This window comes from Scyliorhinus canicula, chromosome 9, assembly GCF_902713615.1.
Source record: "Scyliorhinus canicula chromosome 9, sScyCan1.1, whole genome shotgun sequence".
Lineage (NCBI taxonomy): Eukaryota > Metazoa > Chordata > Chondrichthyes > Carcharhiniformes > Scyliorhinidae > Scyliorhinus > Scyliorhinus canicula.
In genome coordinates, this window is record NC_052154.1 from 101,357,993 (window position 1) to 101,379,767 (window position 21,775).

Here is a 21,775-nt window from a genome sequence, read left to right on the forward strand (position 1 = left end):
TGGGGGAGGCCATCCTCAAGGGTCAGACAGACTGAACCGAGCTCCCAAAAAATCATTGGTGCCCAGTGATTATTCAGTCCTGAAGAAAAGTCCAAACTTTTTAAGTTCAACACCGTGGAGTAAAGCAAGATGCTCCCCCGCCTACCAAAATTGTCCTTGTTATTAATGGCCGTCAATTGAATCTGGAGGTTGATACATGTGCTCATGTCACAGTGGTAGGAGAACAGACATTTAAGTAGCTACAGGAAGGGCTGCAACCCATCAGGCTCAGTAGGACAATGGCCACTTTAACAACCTCTGAAGCAATGAGGATTACGGATGTGACGTCAAATCCAGTGTCTTATCAGCACCTGTCAGCCCAGTTGCCCATAGTTGTAGTAAAAGGACACAGTCAAAGCCTCATGGGGTGAGATTGGCTGACAAAAATCAAGCTTTCCAGAGCGAATTGGGCTGCTTTAAAGGGGTGAAAAAATTCTTGGAGAAATTCAGCATCACAGGCGAGGTTTTCCAGGAACACCTGTACAAATACCGGGGAAGAATATTTTAAGCTATAATCCATAATAAATAGGATGGAGCTTTTTGACATTCACATGTTGGACAACTGAAAGAATTGCTCAAAATAATCTTTGCCACAAATCGGGTTAATACAACAGCGATAGTCAGCTTTTTAGAATGGTCTAACATTTGAGAGACAGTATCTGCAGGTTGTGAAACAGGTTCGACTGACTGAATGCTATTCATGTACATTTGTGAAACTCGCTACCTGCTGTAATGATACTAAATGGCTGCCGCCCTGGCCGAAAATTGAGTCTGATCAAATTCGAGAACAAAATCTAAAAAAAAAACTTACACATTTATTAGAACCTCTCACTGTTTTAGTTCTCAGGCATTGGTCAATTATTTAGTCCGTGTATTTTCACTGTGAATCATTTGCCATGAATTTCCGGAAAATGGCAAAGCTCCCAGAGAAGACATCAACTCGGTCCTGACTCATTTGTAAAATGTAATTCACTGTAAATTATGGAAAAAATATTATAAATAATCTAATTAGTTTCCTGTCGAGGTCAGCAGACTGCAGATTATCCAGTGTCAGTATAACTCACGAGCACACGGAGTAATTGTCTCCATTTACAAATTTATGTGCTGACGGTATGGCAGCTTATTTCAGTAATTGGTGTGGATGACATTGTGGTCCAATGCACACGGGACCAGGTATAGGAAGTATAATGATCCTCTGATGTCCAAGGATACAACAGCTCGCCATGTGCTTAGAATATACTGTGACTTGAGAAGAACGTCTTGCATTTATATAGCACCTTTCATGACCATTCAATGTTCCACAATGCTTTAAAGCCAATGAAATGGGTTTGAAGTGTAGACGTCTGTTTTTTTCAGAAAAATGGCAGACAATTTGTGCGTGGGAATGTCCCACCAATCGGCATGTGATGATAATCTGTTTTTCTGACGTATATTGGGGGATAAATATTAACCAAACATTAACTAAATAATACCCATGGGCTTTTCTGAAATAATGCTGCTTGGCCATTCAACTTGACACAACGGAGGAGCTGAGGTGTACCTTTATAGAACATAGAACAGTACAGCACAGAACAGGCCCTTCGGCCCTCAATGTTGTGCCGAGCCATGATCACCCTACTCAAACCCATGTATCCACCCTATACCCGTAACCCAACAACCCCCCCCCTTAACCTTACGGGCAATTTAGCATGGCCAATCCACCTAACCCGCACATCTTTGGACTGTGGGAGGAAACCGGAGCACCCGGAGGAAACCCACGCACACAGGGGGAGGACGTGCAGACTCCACACAGACAGTGACCCAGCCGGGAATCGAACCTGGGACCCTGGAGCTGTGAAGCATTTATGCTAACCACCATGCAACCCTGCTGCCCTGATATCACATGCACAATATCACATGCACAATACATCACCTCTGACAGTGGAGCACTGTCTCGTTACCGCACTGGAATGTCAGTCTTGATGGTTGCGCTCATGTCCTGGAGTGGGAATTGAGCTCATAAACGTTGCCTCAGAATAAAGGGGCGGGATTCTCCCTTGGCTGACGCCAGGAATCGTGAAACGCGATTGGACGGAGAATTGCAATTCTCCGTCGCCTCGACAGCAGAGACAATGTAGTCCAGAACGGTAAACATCATTTGTATGTCAATAGCGGGCCTGACCTGGCAGACTCCAGGAACGCCACAATTCTCCTCCTCCCATGGGCCGAGTGCCCGATGGCATGGTTTGCTTGTGCTTTTAAAAATCGTGAAACTGGTGTGGTGGCTGCTGAGGGACAGAGAGAGGGGGTGCGGAAAATGTCCAACATCCCCATCGTTTGCTAATAGTCATGCCGCTGGCCGGGGGGCTACTGCCGGGGTAGGAGGGAGTAGTGGGAAGGGGGGGGCGGTTGGCTAAGACATGGGCTGTGGCGTCGGAGTGGAGGAGACCTGAACACCATTGCCGCAGCCGGAAAAGCAGCCATGCAGCTGTGCACACCGCTAACAGCCCAATTTGAACATAGTGCCACGGGTCATATAGGTGTCCCCAGGGCACCCCTCGGATGCCCTCTGCCCCCAGCTGACCCATTAGCTGTTTGGCCGCTCTCCAGCACAACCAGTGCTATCTTTTTGGATGGGATACGTGTGTGTAGGGAGTGCAGCTTGTCAGCCTTTCAAGTCTCGGTCACAGACCCGACGTATCCTGCACAATGTTTCAGTGGAATCCCGTGTGTTCCCCGTGGCACCGGTGCTAGCCCATCAATGGTACAGAATTGGACCAGGTGCGGCACCGGTTTTTCGGTCGTAAAAGTCCACGGATTCTCTGTTGGTGTCAATCAGAAACAGAGAATCCAGCCCATGATTCTGTGAGTGTGTCTATGTCAACCTGTGGTATAACATGTCTTTGGGACAGCTCGCTCAATTCAGAAGATTTTAAACCTTCATCAATAATAAAAAGATGGAAGTTTTTTGATGTTCCGGCGTTGAAACAACTGAAAGGAACAGCCCAAAATATTCCTTGCCAGAAATGAAATTCATAGAATTTACAGAGCACAAAGAGTGATTCGGCCCATCGAATCTGCACCGGCCCTTAGAAAGAGCACCCAACTTAAGCCCACATTTCTACCCGACCCTCGTAACCCAGTAACCCCACCTAAGCTTTTTGGACACTGAGGGCAATTTAGCATGGCCAGTCCACCTAACCTGCACATCTTTGGACTGTGAGTGGTGTGGTGTTCTTTGTGATTCTAATCCGAGGATGGTGGGTGTAGTGTTCACAAAGACCACATCTAGCTTTTATACGGATTTATTTAAAAGGTTTATTTACACTACTTAATGGATTTGATACTTAGGCCTACACAATAAACAGTTCATAATAAGCATACAATCTGCACTCATCCACTACGAGTCTCTACGCTAATATCATAACTATGATCTGCTCTCACTTACCTTTCCTACAGTATGCCTTCCAGCCTTACCCACAACCAGTCATCCAGAAAGCTAAGCATCGATGCCTTATATCAGGGGTGGGCAAACTACGGCCCGCGGGCCGCATGCGGCCCGCCAAAGGTATTTCTGCGGCCCGCCAAGTCATTTAAAAAAAAAAAAAAAAAAATTTTTTTTAAAAACATTTTTTTTTTTTTTTTTTTTAAATTTTTTTTAAGGTTAATGGAGGCGGGCTGTTGGGTTACTTACTGGTATAGGGTGGATACATTGACTTGAGTAGGGTGATCATTGCTCGGCACAACGTCGAGGGCCGAAGGGCCTGTTCTGTGCTGTACTGTTCTATGTTCTATATGAGGCGCCCAGAATCATAACCGGGTGAAGTAATTATTTTACTTAATATACTATGCGGCCCTTTGTGAATTGTGAATTTTTGAATGTGGCCCTTGCACGGAAAAGTTTGCCCACCCCTGCCTTATATAGTTCTACATCTAGCTCGTTCTGGTGGTTGATTTTGATATAACATTAACACTTACAGTTCTGTATATTTAATGTCACAAGAGGAAACCCACTTAGACGTGGAGAGAACGTGCAGATTAGGCAAATCTCATCTGCTTTTTGAATGGTCTTGCATTCGAGAGACACAATCTGCAGGTGGTGGAACAGGTTTGACTGACTGAATGCACTATTCGTGTACATTTGTGAAGCTCACGAGCTGCTATATTAATGCCAAATTTAATGCCAATATTAATGCTATATTAATCCGAATGCTCACGAACTGCTATAATGATACCAAATGGCTGCCAGCCTGACTTGAAATTGAGTCTGGACAAATTAGAAAACTAAATCTAAAAAAAATCACGTAACACATTTATTAGAACCGCTCACTGTTTTCATTCTCAGACATTGGTCAATTATTTTGCTGCTGAATGTGGCCCATGCACAGCGGGCCATGGCTGGAAATGTCAGCCATATTTCCCAGGCGCTGGCCGATGTGGCACAGACAGTAGAGTGAGGTGGCCCAGTTCCAGCGGAAGATGGCATAGTTCCAGATGTTTGTGGTCCACTCCCTGTGCTCTATTGCTGCGAGCATGCAGACCTCAGCGAGCAGGCCTCCAGGCCTGACAACACCAGAGCGGGGCAGGTTCAGGGATTAGCTCCGCTCGATGGAGTAGCCCTTGGGCCATCGGGCACCACAATGGAGGAGGAGGTGATGGGGCCCTTGCCGATGGCTCCCACAGGGGAGGTGCCAGAACACCGCAGCACCTCGGGCTCCCTTCCTCCTGTCCCTAGCGAATCTGGTGGGCAGCAGGTAGAACAGGGTGGCACCACGACACCTGGAACACCAGAGTAGCAGCCGAACCCAGCCAGGCTCAGGCGCCACAGAAAATAGCCGCCATCGGGGAACCAGGTCGCAGGATGGGAATCAAAGTTGTCCCCTCCATTGCTGATATGCCATTGGGGACCCAGCTAGACATAGCATGAGGACCCGTAAGGCTGGAAAGTTAGACACCAGTTAAGTTGGCACAGCGGGCTCTACCCCTGCATATCCTCCAACTGAGAAATTAACAGTTGGGCCAATTGGTAACTGGGGCCTGAGTCAAGGCTACAGAAGACCAAACATACAGTGATGACAATGTATTTTTGTTACCTGCTGGATAGTAGTCAGTCAGTTTTCCTGGAGAAGAAGTTTGAAAACTTAAATCAATAATAAACAGGATGGTAATTTTTGACGTTCTCTTGTTTAAACAAGGGAAAGTCGCAGTACAAAATAATCTTAGTATCAAATCTCGTTAATAACAACAACGATCGTCATCTTTTTTGAATGGTCTAATATTTGAGAGACAGAAACTGAAAGTTGTGGAATAGGTTCAACTGACTGAATGCACTATTCATGAACATTTGTGAAGCTCACTAGCTGCTATAATGGGTGCTATGTCTTTTCGTCCGACGTCATTTCGTCCAACGACACTTCGTCCACGTCTTTTGGTCCAACGTCTTTTTGTCTGCCCGTCTTTTGGTCCAACGTCACTTCGTCCAATTATCCAATTACAAATAGTTTAACTTAGTTTTTCAATGTTACTGCTCAAGGATCCTCTCCACCTATTTCGCCTCTTGAGGTTGAGTTCTGCATTTGTGCTGCTTGATCTCCAGACATTATTAAGATAAGCTGCAGGATATTCACCTATGTATGCTCCAGCGTGATGAGAGCCATTGTATCTGATGAAATATTTGATCATTTCAGACCTGTAATGTCAGAACCCACTGCCAACCAGAGGTTTTAATCACTCGACGAAAATCGAGTTTATATCTGCTTCTTTCAGAACTGCACTCATTGTCTAAATCCAATTAGACTCCCACTTATATCTGTGTCTGTCGGAATTGTAGAATATCAAATCATCTTGTCCTCTCCCCATTATTCTCTCTCGGGTACAGTTCTGGAAATCTAACTTTTAGGGAATTTCGGGAATTTACAATTTACATCAATTTTAAGTAATTTCGGGAATTTTAAGTAATTAGTAAACTTTTAGATTTTTTAACTGCATTTTTAGATTTTTTAACTTTTTAACTGCATTTTTCAACTTGCATTTTACTTGCATTTTATCAATTACTTGCATTTTAGCAATTAAATTCATTTGCTGTATTGTACTTGCATTTTATCAATTAAATGGTTTTATACGGAGTTAATTTGTAATTGGATAATTGGTCGAAGTGACGTTGGACCAAAAGACGGGAGGACAAAAAGACGTTGGACCAAAAGACGTGGACGATGTGTCGTTGGACGAAGTGACGTCGGACGAAAAGACGCGACACGGCTATAATGATACCAAATGGCTGCCAGCCTGACCTGAAATTGATTCTGATCAAATTAGAGAACCAAATCTAAAAAAATCACACAACACATTTATTAGAACTACTCACTGTTTTGATTCTGGGACAATGGTCAATGATATGGTCCGTGCATTCCCGTTGTGTGTCTACTAATCCTTTGCCATCAATTTGCGCAAAGTGGCAAAACATCAACTGTAACTCGGTCTTACAATTTTGGCACAATTCCCAGATGGGAATGAGAAAACCTCTGCATCAACAAATGGGCTGGCTGTGGCTGTCTTGTGTTCATTGCTGAAGTGAATGATGGATAACCTGTCCATTTCTTTTCACTTATTTGGCTTGTCTGTCCTGGAGTAGGATTTCAACTTACTTTATCTCAGTGGGACAAATTCTGTGAACTGTGCCCCAGCTGACAAATTAAAATTTGGGCATATTGGAAACTTGGGCCTGAGTCAAGACCACAGAAGACCTAAGATACAGTGATGACGTCACAAGGTGTACATTTAACATCACATGCAAAGCACATCACCTCTGACAGTGCTGCGCTGTCTCAGTACTGCACTGGAATGTCAGTCTTGATGTCTGAGCTCATGTCCTGGAGTGGGAATTGAGCTCATCAACTTTGCCTCAGAAAAAAGGGATGGGATTCTCCCCTGGCTGACGCCAGGAATCGCGAAAATCGATTGGGCGGAGAATTGCAATTCTCCGTCGCCTCGACAGCAGAGTCAATGTCGTCCAGAACAGTAAACACCATTTGCATGACATTAGCGGGCCTGACCTGGCAGTCTCCAGGATCGCCACAATTCTCCGCCTCCCATGGGCCGAGTGCCCGATGGCGTGGTTTGCTTGTTCTTTTAAAAATCGTGAAACTGGTGTGATGGCTGCTGAGGGACAGAGGGGTACGGAAAATGTCCAACATCGCCATCGGTTGCCAATCTTCATGCTGCTGGCCGGGGGGAGTAGTGAGGGGGTGGTGGCTAGGACGTGGACTGTGGGGTCGGAGTGGAGGGGAACTGAACACCATTTTTGCAGCCGGAAAATCAGCCTTGCAGCTGTGCACACCGCTAACAGCCGACTTTGAACATAGTGCCACGGGTCATATAGGTGTCCCCAGGGCACCCCTCGGATGCCCTCTGACACCAGCTGACCCATCAGCTGTTTGGGCGCGCTCCAGCACAACCAGTGCTACCTTTTGGGCTGGGATAAGTGTGTGTAGGTAGTGTAAAGTGTATATGCGGCTGCAGCTTGTCAGCCTCCCAAGTGTCGGTCACAGACCCGGCGTATCCTGCACAATGTTTCAGTGGAATCCAGTGTGTTCCCCGTGGCACCGGTGCTAGCCCATCAACGGTACAGAATTGGACCAGGTGCGGCACCGGTTTTTCGGTTGTAAAAGTCCACGGATTCTCCATTGGTGTCAATCAGAAACAGAGAATCCAGCCCATGATTCAGTGAGTGTGTCTATGTCAACCTGTGGTATAACATGTCTTTGGGACAACTCTCTCAATTCATAGATGGTAATGTGATAAACTCTGCATCAATGAATGGTCAGGGTGTGGCTGTCTTGTGTTAATACCTGAAGTGAATGCCGGGTGATTTGTCCACTTTTTTTCACTTATTTGGCCTGTCGGTCCTGGAGTAGGATTTGAACTTACTTTATCTCAGTGGGACAACTTCTGCAACTGGACACGAGCTGTGACTTTCAAATTTGGACATGCTGGGAACTTTGGCAACTTTGGGACTTTGGGAGAGATCAAGAATAGACACTGACAACCGTATATGTTGTTTACCTGGTGGATAGTAGTCAGCTGGTTTTCCTGGAGAAGAAGATTTAAAACTTCAATCAATAATAAAAAGATGGAAATTTTTTGATGTTCCCGCGTTGGATCAACTGAAAGGAACAGCCCAAAATATTCCTTGCCAGAAATGGAATTCATAGAATTTACAGAGCACAAAGAGTGATTCGGCCCATCGAGTCTGCGCCGGCCCTTGGAAAGAGCACCCAACTTAAGCCCACATCGCTACTCTATCCTCGTAACCCAGTAACCCCACCTCAGCTTTTTGGACACTGAGGGCAATTTAGCATGGCCAGTCCACCTAACCTGCACATCTTTGGACTGTGAGTGGTGTGGTGTTCTTTGTGATTCTAATCCGAGGATGGTGGGCGTAGTGATCACAAAGACCACATCTAGCTTTTATACTGATTTATTTAAAAGGTTTATTTACACTACTTAATGGATTTGATACTTAGTCCTACACAATAAACAGTTGATAATAAGCATACAATCTACACTCATCCACTACGAGTCTCTACACTAGTATAATAACTACGATCTGCTCTCACTCACCTTTCGTACAGTCTTCCTTCCAGCCTTATCCACAACCAGTCATCCAGAAAGCTAAGCATCGATGCCTTATATAGTTCTACATCTAGCTCGTGCTGATGGTTGATTTCGACATAACATTAACCCTTACAGTTTTGTACATTTAATGTCACAAGATGAAACCCACTCAGACATGGAGAGAACGTGCAGATCAGGCAAATCTCATCTGCTTTTTGAATGGTCTTGCATTCGAGAGACAGAATCTGCAGGTTGTGGAACAGGTTTGACTGACTGAATGCACTATTCATGTACATTTGTGAAGCTCACAAGCGGCTATATAAATGCCAATTTTAATGGCAATATTAATGCTATACTAATCCCAATGCTCACAAACTGCTATAATGATACCAAATGGCTGCCAGCCTGACTTGAAACTGAGTCTGGTCAAATTAGAGAACCAAATCTAAAAAAACTCACGTAACACATTTATTAGAACCTCTCACTGTTTTGATTCTCAGCCATTGGTCAATTATTTTGCTACTGAGTGTGGTCCATGCACAGCGGGCCATGGCTGGAAGTGTCAGCCATATTGCCCAGGCGCTGGCCGATGTGGCACAGACAGTAGAGTGAGGTGGACCAGTTCCAGAGGAAGATGGCGCAGTTCCAGATGTAGGTGGTCCACTCCCTGTGCTCCATTGCTGCGAGCATGCAGACCTCAGCGAGCAGGCCTCCAGGCCTGACAACACCAGAGCAGGGCAGGTTCAGGGATTAGCTCCGCTCGATGGAGTAGCCCTTGGGCCATCGGGCACCACGACGGAGGAGGAGGTGATGGGGCCCTTGCCGAGGGCTCCCACAGGGGAGTTGCCAGAACACCGCAGCAACTCGGACTCCCTTCCTCCTGTCCCTCGCACATCTGGTGGGCAGCAGGTAGAACAGGGTGGCACCACGACACCTGGAACACCAGAGTAGCAGCCGGGCCCAGCCGCGCTCGGGCGCCACAGAAAACGGCCGCCATCGGGGAACCAGGTCGCAGGATGGGAATCAAAGTTGTCCCCTCCATTGCTGATATGCCATTGGGGACCCAGCTAGACATAGCATGAGGACCCGTAAGGCTGGAAAGTTAGACCCCAGTTAAGTTTGCACAGCGGGCTCTACACCTGCATATCCCCCAACTGAGAAATTAACAGTTGGACCAATTGGTAACTGGGGCCTGAGACAAGGCTACAGAAGACCAAATATACAGTGATGACCATGTATTTGTTTTACCTGCTGGATAGTAGTCAGTCAGTTTTCCTGGAGAAGAAGTTTGAAAACTTACATCAATAATAAACAGGATGGTGATTTTTGACGTTCTCTTGTTTAAACAAGGGAAAGTCGCAGCACAAAATAATCTTTGTAACAAATCTCGTTAATAACAACAACGATCGTCATCTTTTTTGAATGGTCTAACATTTGAGAGACAGAATCTGAAGGTTGTGGAACAGGTTCGACTGACTGAATGCACTATTCATGTACATTTGTGAAGCTGACTCGCTGCTATACTGATACCAAATGGCTGCCAGCCTGACCTGAAATTGATTCTGATCCAATTAGAGAACAAAATCTAAAAAAAATCACACAACACATTTATTAGAACCTCTCACTGTTTTGATTCTGGGACAATGGTCAATGATATGGTCCGTACATTCCCGCTGTGTGTCTACTAATCCTTTGCCATCAATTTGGGCAAAGTGGCAAAACATCAACTGTAACCCGGTCTAACAATTTTGGCACAATTCCCAGATGGGAATGAAACAAACTCTGCATCAATGAATGGGCTGGGTGTGGCTGTCTTGTGTTCATTGCTGAAGTGAATGATGGATAACCTGTCCATTTCTTTTCACTGATTGGCTTGTCTGTCCTGGAGTAGGATTTCAACTTACTTTATCTCAGTGGGACAAATTCTGTGAACTGTGCCCCAGCTGACAAATTAAAATTTGGGCATATTGGAAACTTGGGCCTGAGTCAAGACCACAGAAGACCAAAGAGACAGTGATGACTACACAAGGAACATCACAGGGTGTACATTTAACATCACATGCAAAGCACATCACCTCTGACAGTTCAGCACTGTCTCAAAGCTGCACTGGAATGTCAGTTTTGAATGCTGCGCTCATGTGCTGGAGTGGGAATTGAGAGTAAATAATTTCGAACACAAAGGTGAGAGTGGAAATCGTTAAAACTTTTGTAACCTGTCTTCGCCAGATGGCTGTCTACTACAAATTCGGTCCCTCTCTGAGAGATCTGTTACTTGACTGTTTGGTTTGTAGTCGCAATAATTTGAATGATATGTAGTTTCTGACAGAAACCAGAATATCCCGAGACAAAGCAGTTCATTTCCCTCAAGCAACTAAAAGAGCTGAACAAAATACGTTTCTATTGCAAAGCAAACAAAGTGAGGTAAATCAAATAAGATGCGTAATGGCTACTACTCGAAGTACCCGCAGTGAGGGTATAGCAGAGCCTGACAAAAGAAAGGGTGACGGTCAGTCACGGAGTCCACTGGCCTGTGTGGGGGAGGCCACCCTCAAGGGTCATACAACTTCACCGAGCTCCCAAAAAAATCATTGGTGGCCCCATTGATTATTCAGTCTTGAAGAAAAGTCCAAACTTTTTAAGTTCAACACCGTGGAGTAAAGCAAGACGCTCCCCCGCCTACCAAAATTGTCCTTGTTATTAATGGCCGTCAATTGAATTTGGAGTTTGATACATGTGCTAATGTCACAGTGGTAGGAGAACAGACATTTAAGTAGCTACAGGAAGGGCTGCAACCCATCAGGCTCAGAAGGTCAATGGCCACTTTAACAACCCCTGAAGCAATGAGGATTACGGATATGACGTCAAATCCAGTGTCTTATCAGCACCTGTCTGCCCAGTTGCCCATAGTTGTACCAAAAGGACACAGTCAAATCTCAATGGGGTGAGATTGGCTGAAGAAAATCAAGCCTTCCAGAGAGAATTAGGCTGCTTTAAAGGGGTGAAAAAATTGTTGGAGAAATTCAGCATCACAGGCGAGGTTTTCCAGGAACACCTGTACAAATACCAGGGAAGAATATTTTCAGCTTTAATCCATAATAAATAGGATGGAGCTTATGGACATTCACATGTTGGAACAACTGAAAGAATTGCTCAAAATATGCTTTGCCACAAATCTGGTTAATACCAACAGCGATAGTCAGCTTTTTAGAATGGTCTAACGGTTGAAAGACAGAATCCGCAGGTTGTGGAACAGGTTCAACTGACTGAATGCACTATTCATGTACATTTGTGAAGCTCACTAACTGCTATACTGATACCGAATGGCTACCAGCCTGACCTGAAATTGAGTCTGATAAAATTAGAGAACAAAATCTAAAAACATCACGTAACACATTTATTAGAACCTCTCACTGTTTTAGTTCTGAGGCATTGGTCAATTACTTAGTCCGTGTATTTTCACTTTGTGTCTACTAATCATTTGCCATGAATTTCCGGTAAGCGGCAAAGCTCCCAGAGAAGATATCAACTGTAACTCGGTCCTCATTCATGTGTAAAATGTAATTCACTGTAAATTATGGCAAAAATATTACAAATAATCTAATTAGTTTCCTGTCAAGGACAGCAGACAGCAGATTATCCAGTGTCAGTATAACTCATGAGCACACAGAGAAAATGTCTCCATTTACACATTTATGCACTGACGGTATGGCAGCTTATTTCAATAATTGGTGTGGATGACATTGTGGTCCAATGCACACGGGACCAGGTATAGGAAGTATAATGATCCTCTGATGTCCAAGGATACAACAGCTCTCCATGTGCTTAGAATATACTGTGACTTGAGAAGAAGGTCTTGCATTTATATAGCACCGTTCATGACCATTCAATTTTCCAAAATGCTTCAAAGCCAATGAATTGTGTTTGAAGTGGAGACGTCTTTGTTTTTTTTCCGAAAAACGGCAGACAATTTCTTCATGGCAATCCCCCACCAATCATCATGTGATGATGATCTGTTTTTCTGACGTATATTGGGGGATAAATATGAACCAAACATTAACTAAATCATACCCCTGGGCTTTTCTGAAATAATGCTGCTTGATACAACGGAGGAGCTGAGGTGTACCTTCAACATCACATGCAAAGCACATTGTGTTGCTACTCGTGTCTTAATAAAGCTCGTAGTCTCAAGTGTGGAGAAGATGCTTTATTGTGAGTTCGTTCAGTTTCCAGAGCTCGACCTAGAACGACCTTCCAGTGCTAACTACCAGCTTTGCTTGCTGTGTGTGTCCTGCTTACCAGCCCACCTGCTGTGAAGTGTGTCTTGTGTATATGTGTTGCTCCAAGTTCTGCCCTCAGTGAAGTGTGTCCTCACTTCCTGTCCTGATCTATTTATATGGCTCTCCCGTGCTCCCTCTAGTGGTTGCTCAGTTGTGTTGCATCTGGTTAACTTGTGATCACCACATCCCCCTTTTTCTCTTAACATATTTTCTGTACATCGTTAAAGAAAATTGTACATCCTGTCCCGGTGTATTTGTAGCTCTCCCGCTCGTGTTTGCTCTGTTGTTCTGTATCTAGTCAATCTACGATCACCACATCCCCCTTTTTCTCTTTACATAGTTTCTGTACATCATTAAAGAAAAATTATAGAAAACAGTTACTTATGATATGCGTATCTATACAGGTGATGGTGCTATTGCATATTTTACAAAGCCAATGTAGCCATATGTCCAATCTGAACAAAAACATTTATGAGTCCAAACTTGATGAATTTGTTCAGAGCTTTCTTTTTCTTTTTTTTTTGTTGTTGATGACGTGGTGATATTGATATTGCAAGTCCGCTGTGAATGTTGTTGGTGTTCCTTGTTATTTTAAGTACCCAATGCATCATCCTGAGGTGTTTGCATGGTCACATCACTGATGTTGACTGGCATGGACTTTTTTCTGTGCTTGTGGTGTTGATTTATTGTCTCATCCGCCTTGGATGCTGGTGTGCTTGCTCGTTCTGGAGCAGACGTGTGTTTATGCGATTCGTCGTCATCCCATGACATGTTTGTAGTCTTGTCATCGTTTTGCCATGCGCTGTGGCATTGTCCGTCATGTGCCAAGTAGTACCATTGTGTACAAGTCGTTGTTTCATTTCTGTTGTCTCTGTCGTTCCTGTTTTTGTTGTTTTCGTTGCCGTACTTGTTGCTGTTTTTGTCGTTTCTGTCTTTGGTGTTGGCACTGTCGTTGTTCCTGACTTTGTTGTTTTCGTTGCCGTTCGTGTTGCTGTTTTTGTCGTTTCTGTCTTTGGTGTTGTCGCTATCTTTGTTCCTGACTTTGTTGTTTGTCTTGTCGCGCTTCATGTTGCTTTTATTCTTGCTGTTGTCGTTCTCGTTTCTGCTGTGCTTCTTGCTATTGTTGTTGGTCTTGTCGCGCTTTATGTTGCTTTTGTTCTTGCTGTGTTTCTTTTGACTTTTGTTTTTTTTGTTATACTCTATGAGTGTCCCGAGTGGATAATTTGAGTCATTGAGCATTCCGTCTCGCGAGTGGTGCGAATGATCTGATGTTGCATCGGTGCAGGTGACATCAATCAGTTGTGGAGAATTGGATTCCGCATCTTTGCTTTCTTGGTGCTCCTCTTCCGTAGTCAAAGTCTTCTCGATTACATTTGACGCGGTGTCTGTGGACTCTCGGCGCTCCTCTTCTGGAGTCAAAACCTCCATGATTACAATTGACGTGATGTCTGTGGACTTCTGGCGCTCCTCTTCTGGAGTTAAAATCTTCATGATTTCTGTTGATGTTATCTCACTGGACTCCAGGTGCTCCTCTTCTGGAGTCAAAATCTGCATGGTTTCTTCTGGCTTGGTCTCTCTGGACTCCAGGTGCTCCTCGTCTGGAGTCAGAATCTGCATGGTTTCTTTTGGCTTGGTCTCTCTGGACTCCAGGTGCTCCTCTTCTGGAGTCAAAATCTGCATGTTTTCTTTCGGCATCATCGCTCTGGACTGTTGGGTGGCCCGACTCTGTGCTTCTGTACAGACAAGCTGAGAACTGTCAGTCTCGCTGTGATCCTGTACGTCGAGTGCGATCACCTTGTTACTGTTCTCGCTCTGTGCGTCGGTACAGACAAGCTGAGAACTGTCAGTCTCGCTGTGATCCTGTACGTCGAGTGTGATCATCTTGTCACTGTCTTTGCATGCAGTGGGTAGAGGTGCATTGTCTTCTTCTTGTTCATGTGAGCTTGTTAGACTTTCATAGTCTGCTTGTGGTTGCTCAGATACTGCGGGTTGACCTTCATGGTCTTGTGCATGCATGGTGTCAGTGGTGAGATGTACGTTGTCTTCTTCTTGTTCCTGTGAGCTTGGTAGACTGTCATAGTCTGCTTGCGGTTGCTCAGATACTGCGGGTTTACCTGCATGGTCTTGTTCATGCATGGTGTTCGCCAGGGAGTGTTTGCTTGCATCCCTTTTGGAGTCTTTCATTACTCGCACTGTGGAGCCTGTCATCGCTCGCTCTGTGGAGTCTTCCTGTGCTCTCTGTGTGGCGTCGTCTTCGTCTTGGGTATTGCTGTCATCCAATGTATCGACGAGCTGCCATGGCCTCATGGTGTTGGATTCATCTACCATGAGTAGAGTCGTGTTGAGCTTTGCAATGGTGTCGCTGATGCTGTGATCAGCATGTCCAAATAACTCCTCCATGTCTAAGTAGTATTCTTTGATAGCCATTTCATCTTCGTTGGCTTCTTCTACCACGAGTTGATTCGTGTTGAACTTTGCGACCGTGTCGCTGATGCTGTGAGAAGCATATCCGACTGACTCAGCTGTGTCTGAGTAGTATTCTTCGAAAAACAAATCATCCTGGTTGGATTCTTCTACCACGAGTTGATTCGTGTTGAACTTTGCCACCGTGTCGCTGATGCTGTGATAAGCATATCCGACTGACTCAGCTGTGTCTGAGTAGTATTCTTCGAAAAACAAATCATCTTTTGTTGTTTCGGAATTCTTTTTGTTCTCTTCACTTTGGGTGGTGCAGACTGCTTTTTTCAGGGTGTTGTGCAAGTTGTTTTTAACTGTTGGTGTAAGTTCAGGCGTTTTTCTGTGTTCTGAGGCAAGAAAATTTGTGTTTACCACTTTAAGTGTCTTGTTTTCAATTTTCGGGCATTTCCCTTTTAAGTGGGCGTGGTCGGGATGCTCAGACGTCATGACGTCACGCGCAGGAATGCATTGCGCATGCGCAAATCGGCCTTCCTCCTTCACTGTGCGGTTTTGTTTCCATTGCGCATGCGCGGCGTGCGCATGCGCATTACGATCCGCGACCAAAACTTTTTTTGACTGCGCATGCGCATAACGATCCGCGACCAAAACTTTTTTTGACTGCGCATGCGCATAACGATCCGCGACCAAAACTTTTTTTTGCTGCGCATGCGCGGCTTGCGCATGCGCATAACGATCAGCACCGCGATATTTTTTAAACTGCGCATGCGCGGCTTCCGGTTCCGGCGCATGCGCAGACGCCATTTGTAGTTCTTTGCTTACCGGAGACTGCAAAATGTGCTCCAACGCCATTTTTTGCCGTTTTTCGCTGATTTCAGGGATTTTTCTTGCCCACCAGGACTCTCTCTCCAAAACTCGTAAGTAATTTTCTCTTCCCGATTTGGACAGGGTTTCAGCGTTTTGGCTTTGTGAGAAATTCTTGTCATTTCTTCTTTTTGATCTGTACTTTTTATTCGCGATTTCTTGCTCTTTTCGTGATTTTTTAAGTTTTGCATCACTCAGTCTCTGTGCAGTTTGGACTCTGAGCATGTCTTGCTGTTCAAATTTCTCACAGTACTCTTCAAATTTGTTTAGTACCGTTTGTAAGCTGTTTCTGTCTTCACCTTTTGAGTATTTAAATCCATTATAAACTTTCCTAGCTTCATGTCCTTCGATGAGGATTGCTATTTTAATTTCGTCTGAGGCTGCTGCTGCATCATATGCTATGATATAAAAATCGAACATTTGTTTAAACCTTTCCCAGACACTTCTTACTTTTCCAGTCGTGTTCAGGTGAAGTGTGTGTCCAAGGCACATCCTCTCATCAGCAATGTCTTCCCAAGTCAAATGTGCAGTAGGAGATTTCCATGCCATTCTTGGTTGAGATTTCCATGCCATTTTTTTTTTGTTTTCTGTATCTGCAGCTGAGTTGTCCTGTCATAAGCGTCTGAAATCACTCCTGGGTACCATGTGTTGCTACTCGTGTCTTAATAAAGCTCGTAGTCTCAAGTGTGGAGAAGATGCTTTATTGTGAGTTCGTTCAGTTTCCAGAGCTCGACCTAGAACGACCTTCCAGTGCTAACTACCAGCTTTGCTTGCTGTGTGTGTCCTGCTTACCAGCCCGCCTGCTGTGAAGTGTGTCTTGTGTATATGTGTTGCTCCAAGTTCTGCCCTCAGTGAAGTGTGTCCTCACTTCCTGTCCTGATCTATTTATATGGCTCTCCCGTGCTCCCTCTAGTGGTTGCTCAGTTGTGTTGCATCTGGTTAACTTGTGATCACCACATCCCCCTTTTTCTCTTAACATATTTTCTGTACATCGTTAAAGAAAATTGTACATCCTGCCCCGGTGTATATGTAGCTCTCCCGCTCGTGTTTGCTCTGTTGTTCTGTATCTAGTCAATCTACGATCACCACACACATCACCTCTGACAGTGCCGCACTGTCTCAGTACTGCTCTGGAATATCAGTCTTGATGGTTGCGCTCATGTCCTGGAGTGGGAATTGAGCTCATTAACTTTGCCTCAGAAAAAAGGGGCGGGATTCTCTCTTGGCTGACGCCAGGAATCGTGAAACATGATTGGGCGGAGAATTGCAATTCTCCGTCGCCTCGACAGCAGAGTCAATGTCGTCCAGAACAGTAAACACCATTTGCATGACATTAGCGGGCCTGACCTGGCAGACTCCAGGGCCACCACAATTCTCCACCTCCCATGGGCTGAGTTCCCGATGGCGTGGTTTGCTTGTGCTTTTAAAAATTGTGAAACTGGTGTGGTGGCTCCTGAGGGTCACAGTGAGGGGGTGCGGAAAATGTCCAACATCGCCATCGTTTGCTAATAGTCATGCCGCTGGCCGGTAATGGGGGGGTGGCTAAGACATGGGCTGTGGCGTCGGAGTGGAGGGGAACTGAACTCCATTGCCGCAGCCGGAAAAGCAGCCATGCAGCTGCGCGCACCGCTAACAGCCAATATTTGAACATAGTGCCATGGGTCATATAGGTGTCCCCAGGGCACCCCTCGGATGCCCTCTGGCCCCAGCTGACCCATCAGCTGTTTGGGCCGCGCTCCAGCACAACCAGTGCTATCTTTTGGGCTGGGATAAGTGTGTGTAGGGAGTGTAAAGTGTATATGCGGCTGCGGCTTGTCAGCCTCCCAAGTGTCGGTCACAGACCCGACGTATCCTGCACAATGTTTCAGTGCAATCCAGTGTGTTCCCCGTGGCACCGGTGCTAGCCCATCAACGGTACAGAATTGGACCAGGCGCGGCACCGGTTTTTCGGTCGTAAAAGCCCACGGATTCTCTGTTGGTGTCAATCAGAAACAGAGAATCCAGCCCATGATTCAGTGAGTGTGTCTATGTCAACCTGTGGTATAACATGTCTTTGGGACAGCTCTCTCAATTCATAGATGGTAATGTGATAAACTCTGCATCAATGAATGGTCAGGGTATGGCTGCCTTGTGTTAATACTTGAAGTGAATGCAGGATGATTTGTCCATTTTTTTTCACTTATTTGGCCTGTTGTCCAGGAGTAGGATTTGAACTTACTTTATCTCAGTGGGACAACTTCTGCAGTTGGACCCGAGCTGTCACTTTCAAATTTGGACATGCTGGGAACTTTGGCAGAGTCAAAATCATGAGAGATCAACAATAGACACTGAGAACCGTATATGTTGTTTACCTGGTGGATAGTAGTCAGCCGGTTTTCCTGGAGAAGAAGATGTAAAATTTTAATCACTAATAAAAAGATGGAAATTTTTGATGTTCCCGCGTTGAAAGAACTGAAAGGAACAGCCCAAAATAATCCTTGCCAGAAATGGAATTCATAGAATTTACAGAGCACAAAGAGTGATTCGGCCCATCGAGTCTGCACCGGCCCTTGGAAAGAGCACCCAACTTAAGCCCACATCTCTACCCTATCCTCGTAACCCAGTAACCCCACCTAAGCTTTTTGGACAGTGAGGGCAATTTAGCATGGCCAGTCCATCTAACCTGCACATCTTTGAACTGTGAGTGGTGTGGTGTTCTTTGTGAGTCTAATCCGAGGATGGTCGGCATAGTGTTCACAAAGACCACATCTAGCTTTTATGCTGATTTATTTAAAGATTTATTTACACTAGTTAATGGATTCGATACTTAGTCCTACACAATAAACAGTTGATAATAAGCATACAATCTACAGTCATCCACTACGAGTCTCGACACTAATATAATAACTACAATCTGCTCTCACTTACCGTTCCTACAGTCTGCCTTTTAGCCTTATCCACAACCAGTCATCCAGAAGGCCTTATATAGTTCTACATCTAGCTCGTTCTGGTGGTTGATTTTGACATAACATTAACTCTTACAGTTCTGTACATTTAATGTCACAAGAGGAAACCCACTCAGACGTGGAGAGAACGTGCTGATCAGGCAAATCTCATCTGCTTTTTGAATGGTCTAACATTTGAGAGACAGAATCTGCAGGTTGTGGAACAGGTTTGACTGACTGAATGCACTATTCGTGTACATTTGTGAAGCTCACAAGCTGCTATATTTTAATGCCAATATTAATGCTATATTAATGCCAATGCTCATATTCTGCTATAATGACACCAAATAGCTGCGAGCCTGACTTGAAATTGAGTTTGATCAAATTAGAGAAACAAATCTAAAACAAATCACGTAACACATTTATTAGAACCTCTCACTGTTTTGATTCTCAGCCATTGGTCATTTATTTTGCTGCTGAATGTGGCCCATGCACAGCGGGCCATGGCTGGAAGTGTCAGCCATATTTCCCAGGCGCTGGCTGATGTGGCACAGACAGTAGAGTGAGGTGGACCAGTTCCAGAGGAAGATGGCGTAGTTCCAGATGTAGGAGGTCATCTCCCTGTGCTGCATTGCTGCGAGCATGCAGACATCTGTGATGACAAGAGCAGGCATCCAGGCTTGGCAATACCAGAGCGGGGCAGGTTCAGGGCTTAGCTCCGCTCGATGGAGTAGCCCTTGGGCCATCGGGCACCACGATGGTGGAGGAGGTGATGGCGCCGTGGCCGATGGCTCACACGGGGAGGTGCCAGAACACCGCAGCTCCTCGGACTCTCTTCCTCTGTCCCTAGCGCATCTGGTGGACAGCAGGTAGAACAGGGTGGCACTACGACACCTGGAACACCAGAGTAGCAGCAGGGGCCAGTCAGGCTTGAGCACCAGAGACATGACACACAGACACTCAACCAATAGGTCAGTAAGATAGGACACGACCAATGGGCATTCACGATACACACAGAGGTGATACTACCACAGGGGGCCATTACCCCAACCCATATATAAAGGACACAACACATATGATCTTCCTCTTTTCAGTGGAGACACTCAGTGAGTACAGACTCAGGGTTGATTCAACATCACACCCACCACGTGGATTGTAGCAGACTGGTTCGTCAGTCTGAGTAGCTATAGAAGGATTAACAGTAGATGCGAATCTGAGTATGAGAATTGTAAATAGTTTAATAAACGTGATGAAGTTTTCTCCACGTCTGAATCTTCCTTTATCAGAGTGAACATCAAGGAAGCAGCTTATGCTACGCCAAGAGCATAACAAGACAGTCCCCTCCATTGCTGATATGCCATTGGGGACCCAGCTAGACATAGCATGAGGACCCGTAAGGCTGGAAAGTTAGACACCAGTTACGTTGGCATAGCGGCTCTACCCCTGCATATCCTCCAACTGAGAAATTAACAGTTGGACCAATTGGTAACTGGGGCCTGAGTCAAGGCTACAGAAGACCAAACATACAGTGATGACCATGTATTTGTTTTACCTGGTGGATAGTAGTCAGTCAGTTTTCCTGGAGACGAAGTTTGAAAACTTAAATCAATAATAAACAGGATGGTGATTTTTGACGTTCTCCTGTTTAAACAAGGGAAAGTCGCAGCACAAAATAATCTTTGTATTAAATCTCGTTAATACCAACAACGATCATCATCTTTTTTGAATAGTCTAACATTTGGGAGACAGAATCTGCAGGTTGTGGAACAGGTTCGACTGACTGAATGCGCTATTCATGTACATTTGTGATGCTCACTAGCTGCTATACTGATACCAAATGGCTGCCAGCCTGACCTGAAATTGATTCTGATCAAATTAGAGAACCAAATCTAAACAAATCACACAACACATTTATTAGTACCTCTCACTGTTTTGATTCTGGGACAATGGTCAATGATATGGTCCGTACATTCCCTCTGTGTGTCTCCGAAGCCTTTGCCATCAATTTGGGCAAAGTGGCAAAACTCCCAGAGAAAACATCAACTGTAACTCGGTCTTACAATCTTGGCACAATTCCCAGATGGGAATGAGACAAACTCTGCATCAACGAATGGGCTGGCTGTGGCTGTCTTGTGTTCATTGCTGAAGTGAATGATGGATAACCTGTCCATTTCTTTTCACTTATTTGGCTTGTCTGTCCTGGAGTAGGATTTCAACTTACTTTATCTCAGTGGGACAAATTCTGTGAACTGTGCTCCAGCTGACTAATTAAAATTTGGGCCTAGTGAAACTTGGGCCTGAGTCAAGACCACAGAAGACCATAGATACAGTGTTGACTACACAAGGAACATCACAGTGTGTACAGTTTACATCACATGCAAAGCACATCACCTCTGACAGTGCTGCGCTGTCTCAGTACTGCACTGGAATGTCAGTCTTGATGGCTGCGCTCAAGTCCTGAAGTGGGAATTGAGCTCAACAACTTTGCCTCAGAAACAAGATTTCTTCCAACTGAGTCACAGCTGGAACTGCCAAATTTGGCCATATTGGAAATCGGGGCAAGGGGAGAAAGGTTAGGAGGGGAAACATATTTAAACTCTAAATACCTTTATTTTTTTTTACCTGGTGGAATGTGCTGAGTAGGTTTAACTGAAAAAGAAGAAT

General features: G+C 45.0%; 1 protein-coding gene across 1 annotated transcript in view; it reads right to left on the bottom strand.

The window, feature by feature from the left end:
• The window catches only part of LOC119970924 (leucine-rich repeat extensin-like protein 2), a 206,988-nt gene that overhangs the window by 138,367 nt on the left and 46,846 nt on the right, over positions 1–21,775 (bottom strand). The window contains exons 16-21 of the mRNA XM_038806034.1: positions 21,734–21,760; positions 20,664–20,690; positions 18,539–18,565; positions 9,880–9,906; positions 8,080–8,106; positions 5,112–5,138 (exon numbers count right to left, since the gene is read on the bottom strand). Of these exons, the coding sequence (XP_038661962.1) occupies positions 5,112–5,138; positions 8,080–8,106; positions 9,880–9,906; positions 18,539–18,565; positions 20,664–20,690; positions 21,734–21,760 (162 nt within the window). The remainder of the gene's footprint in view (positions 1–5,111; positions 5,139–8,079; positions 8,107–9,879; positions 9,907–18,538; positions 18,566–20,663; positions 20,691–21,733; positions 21,761–21,775) is intronic.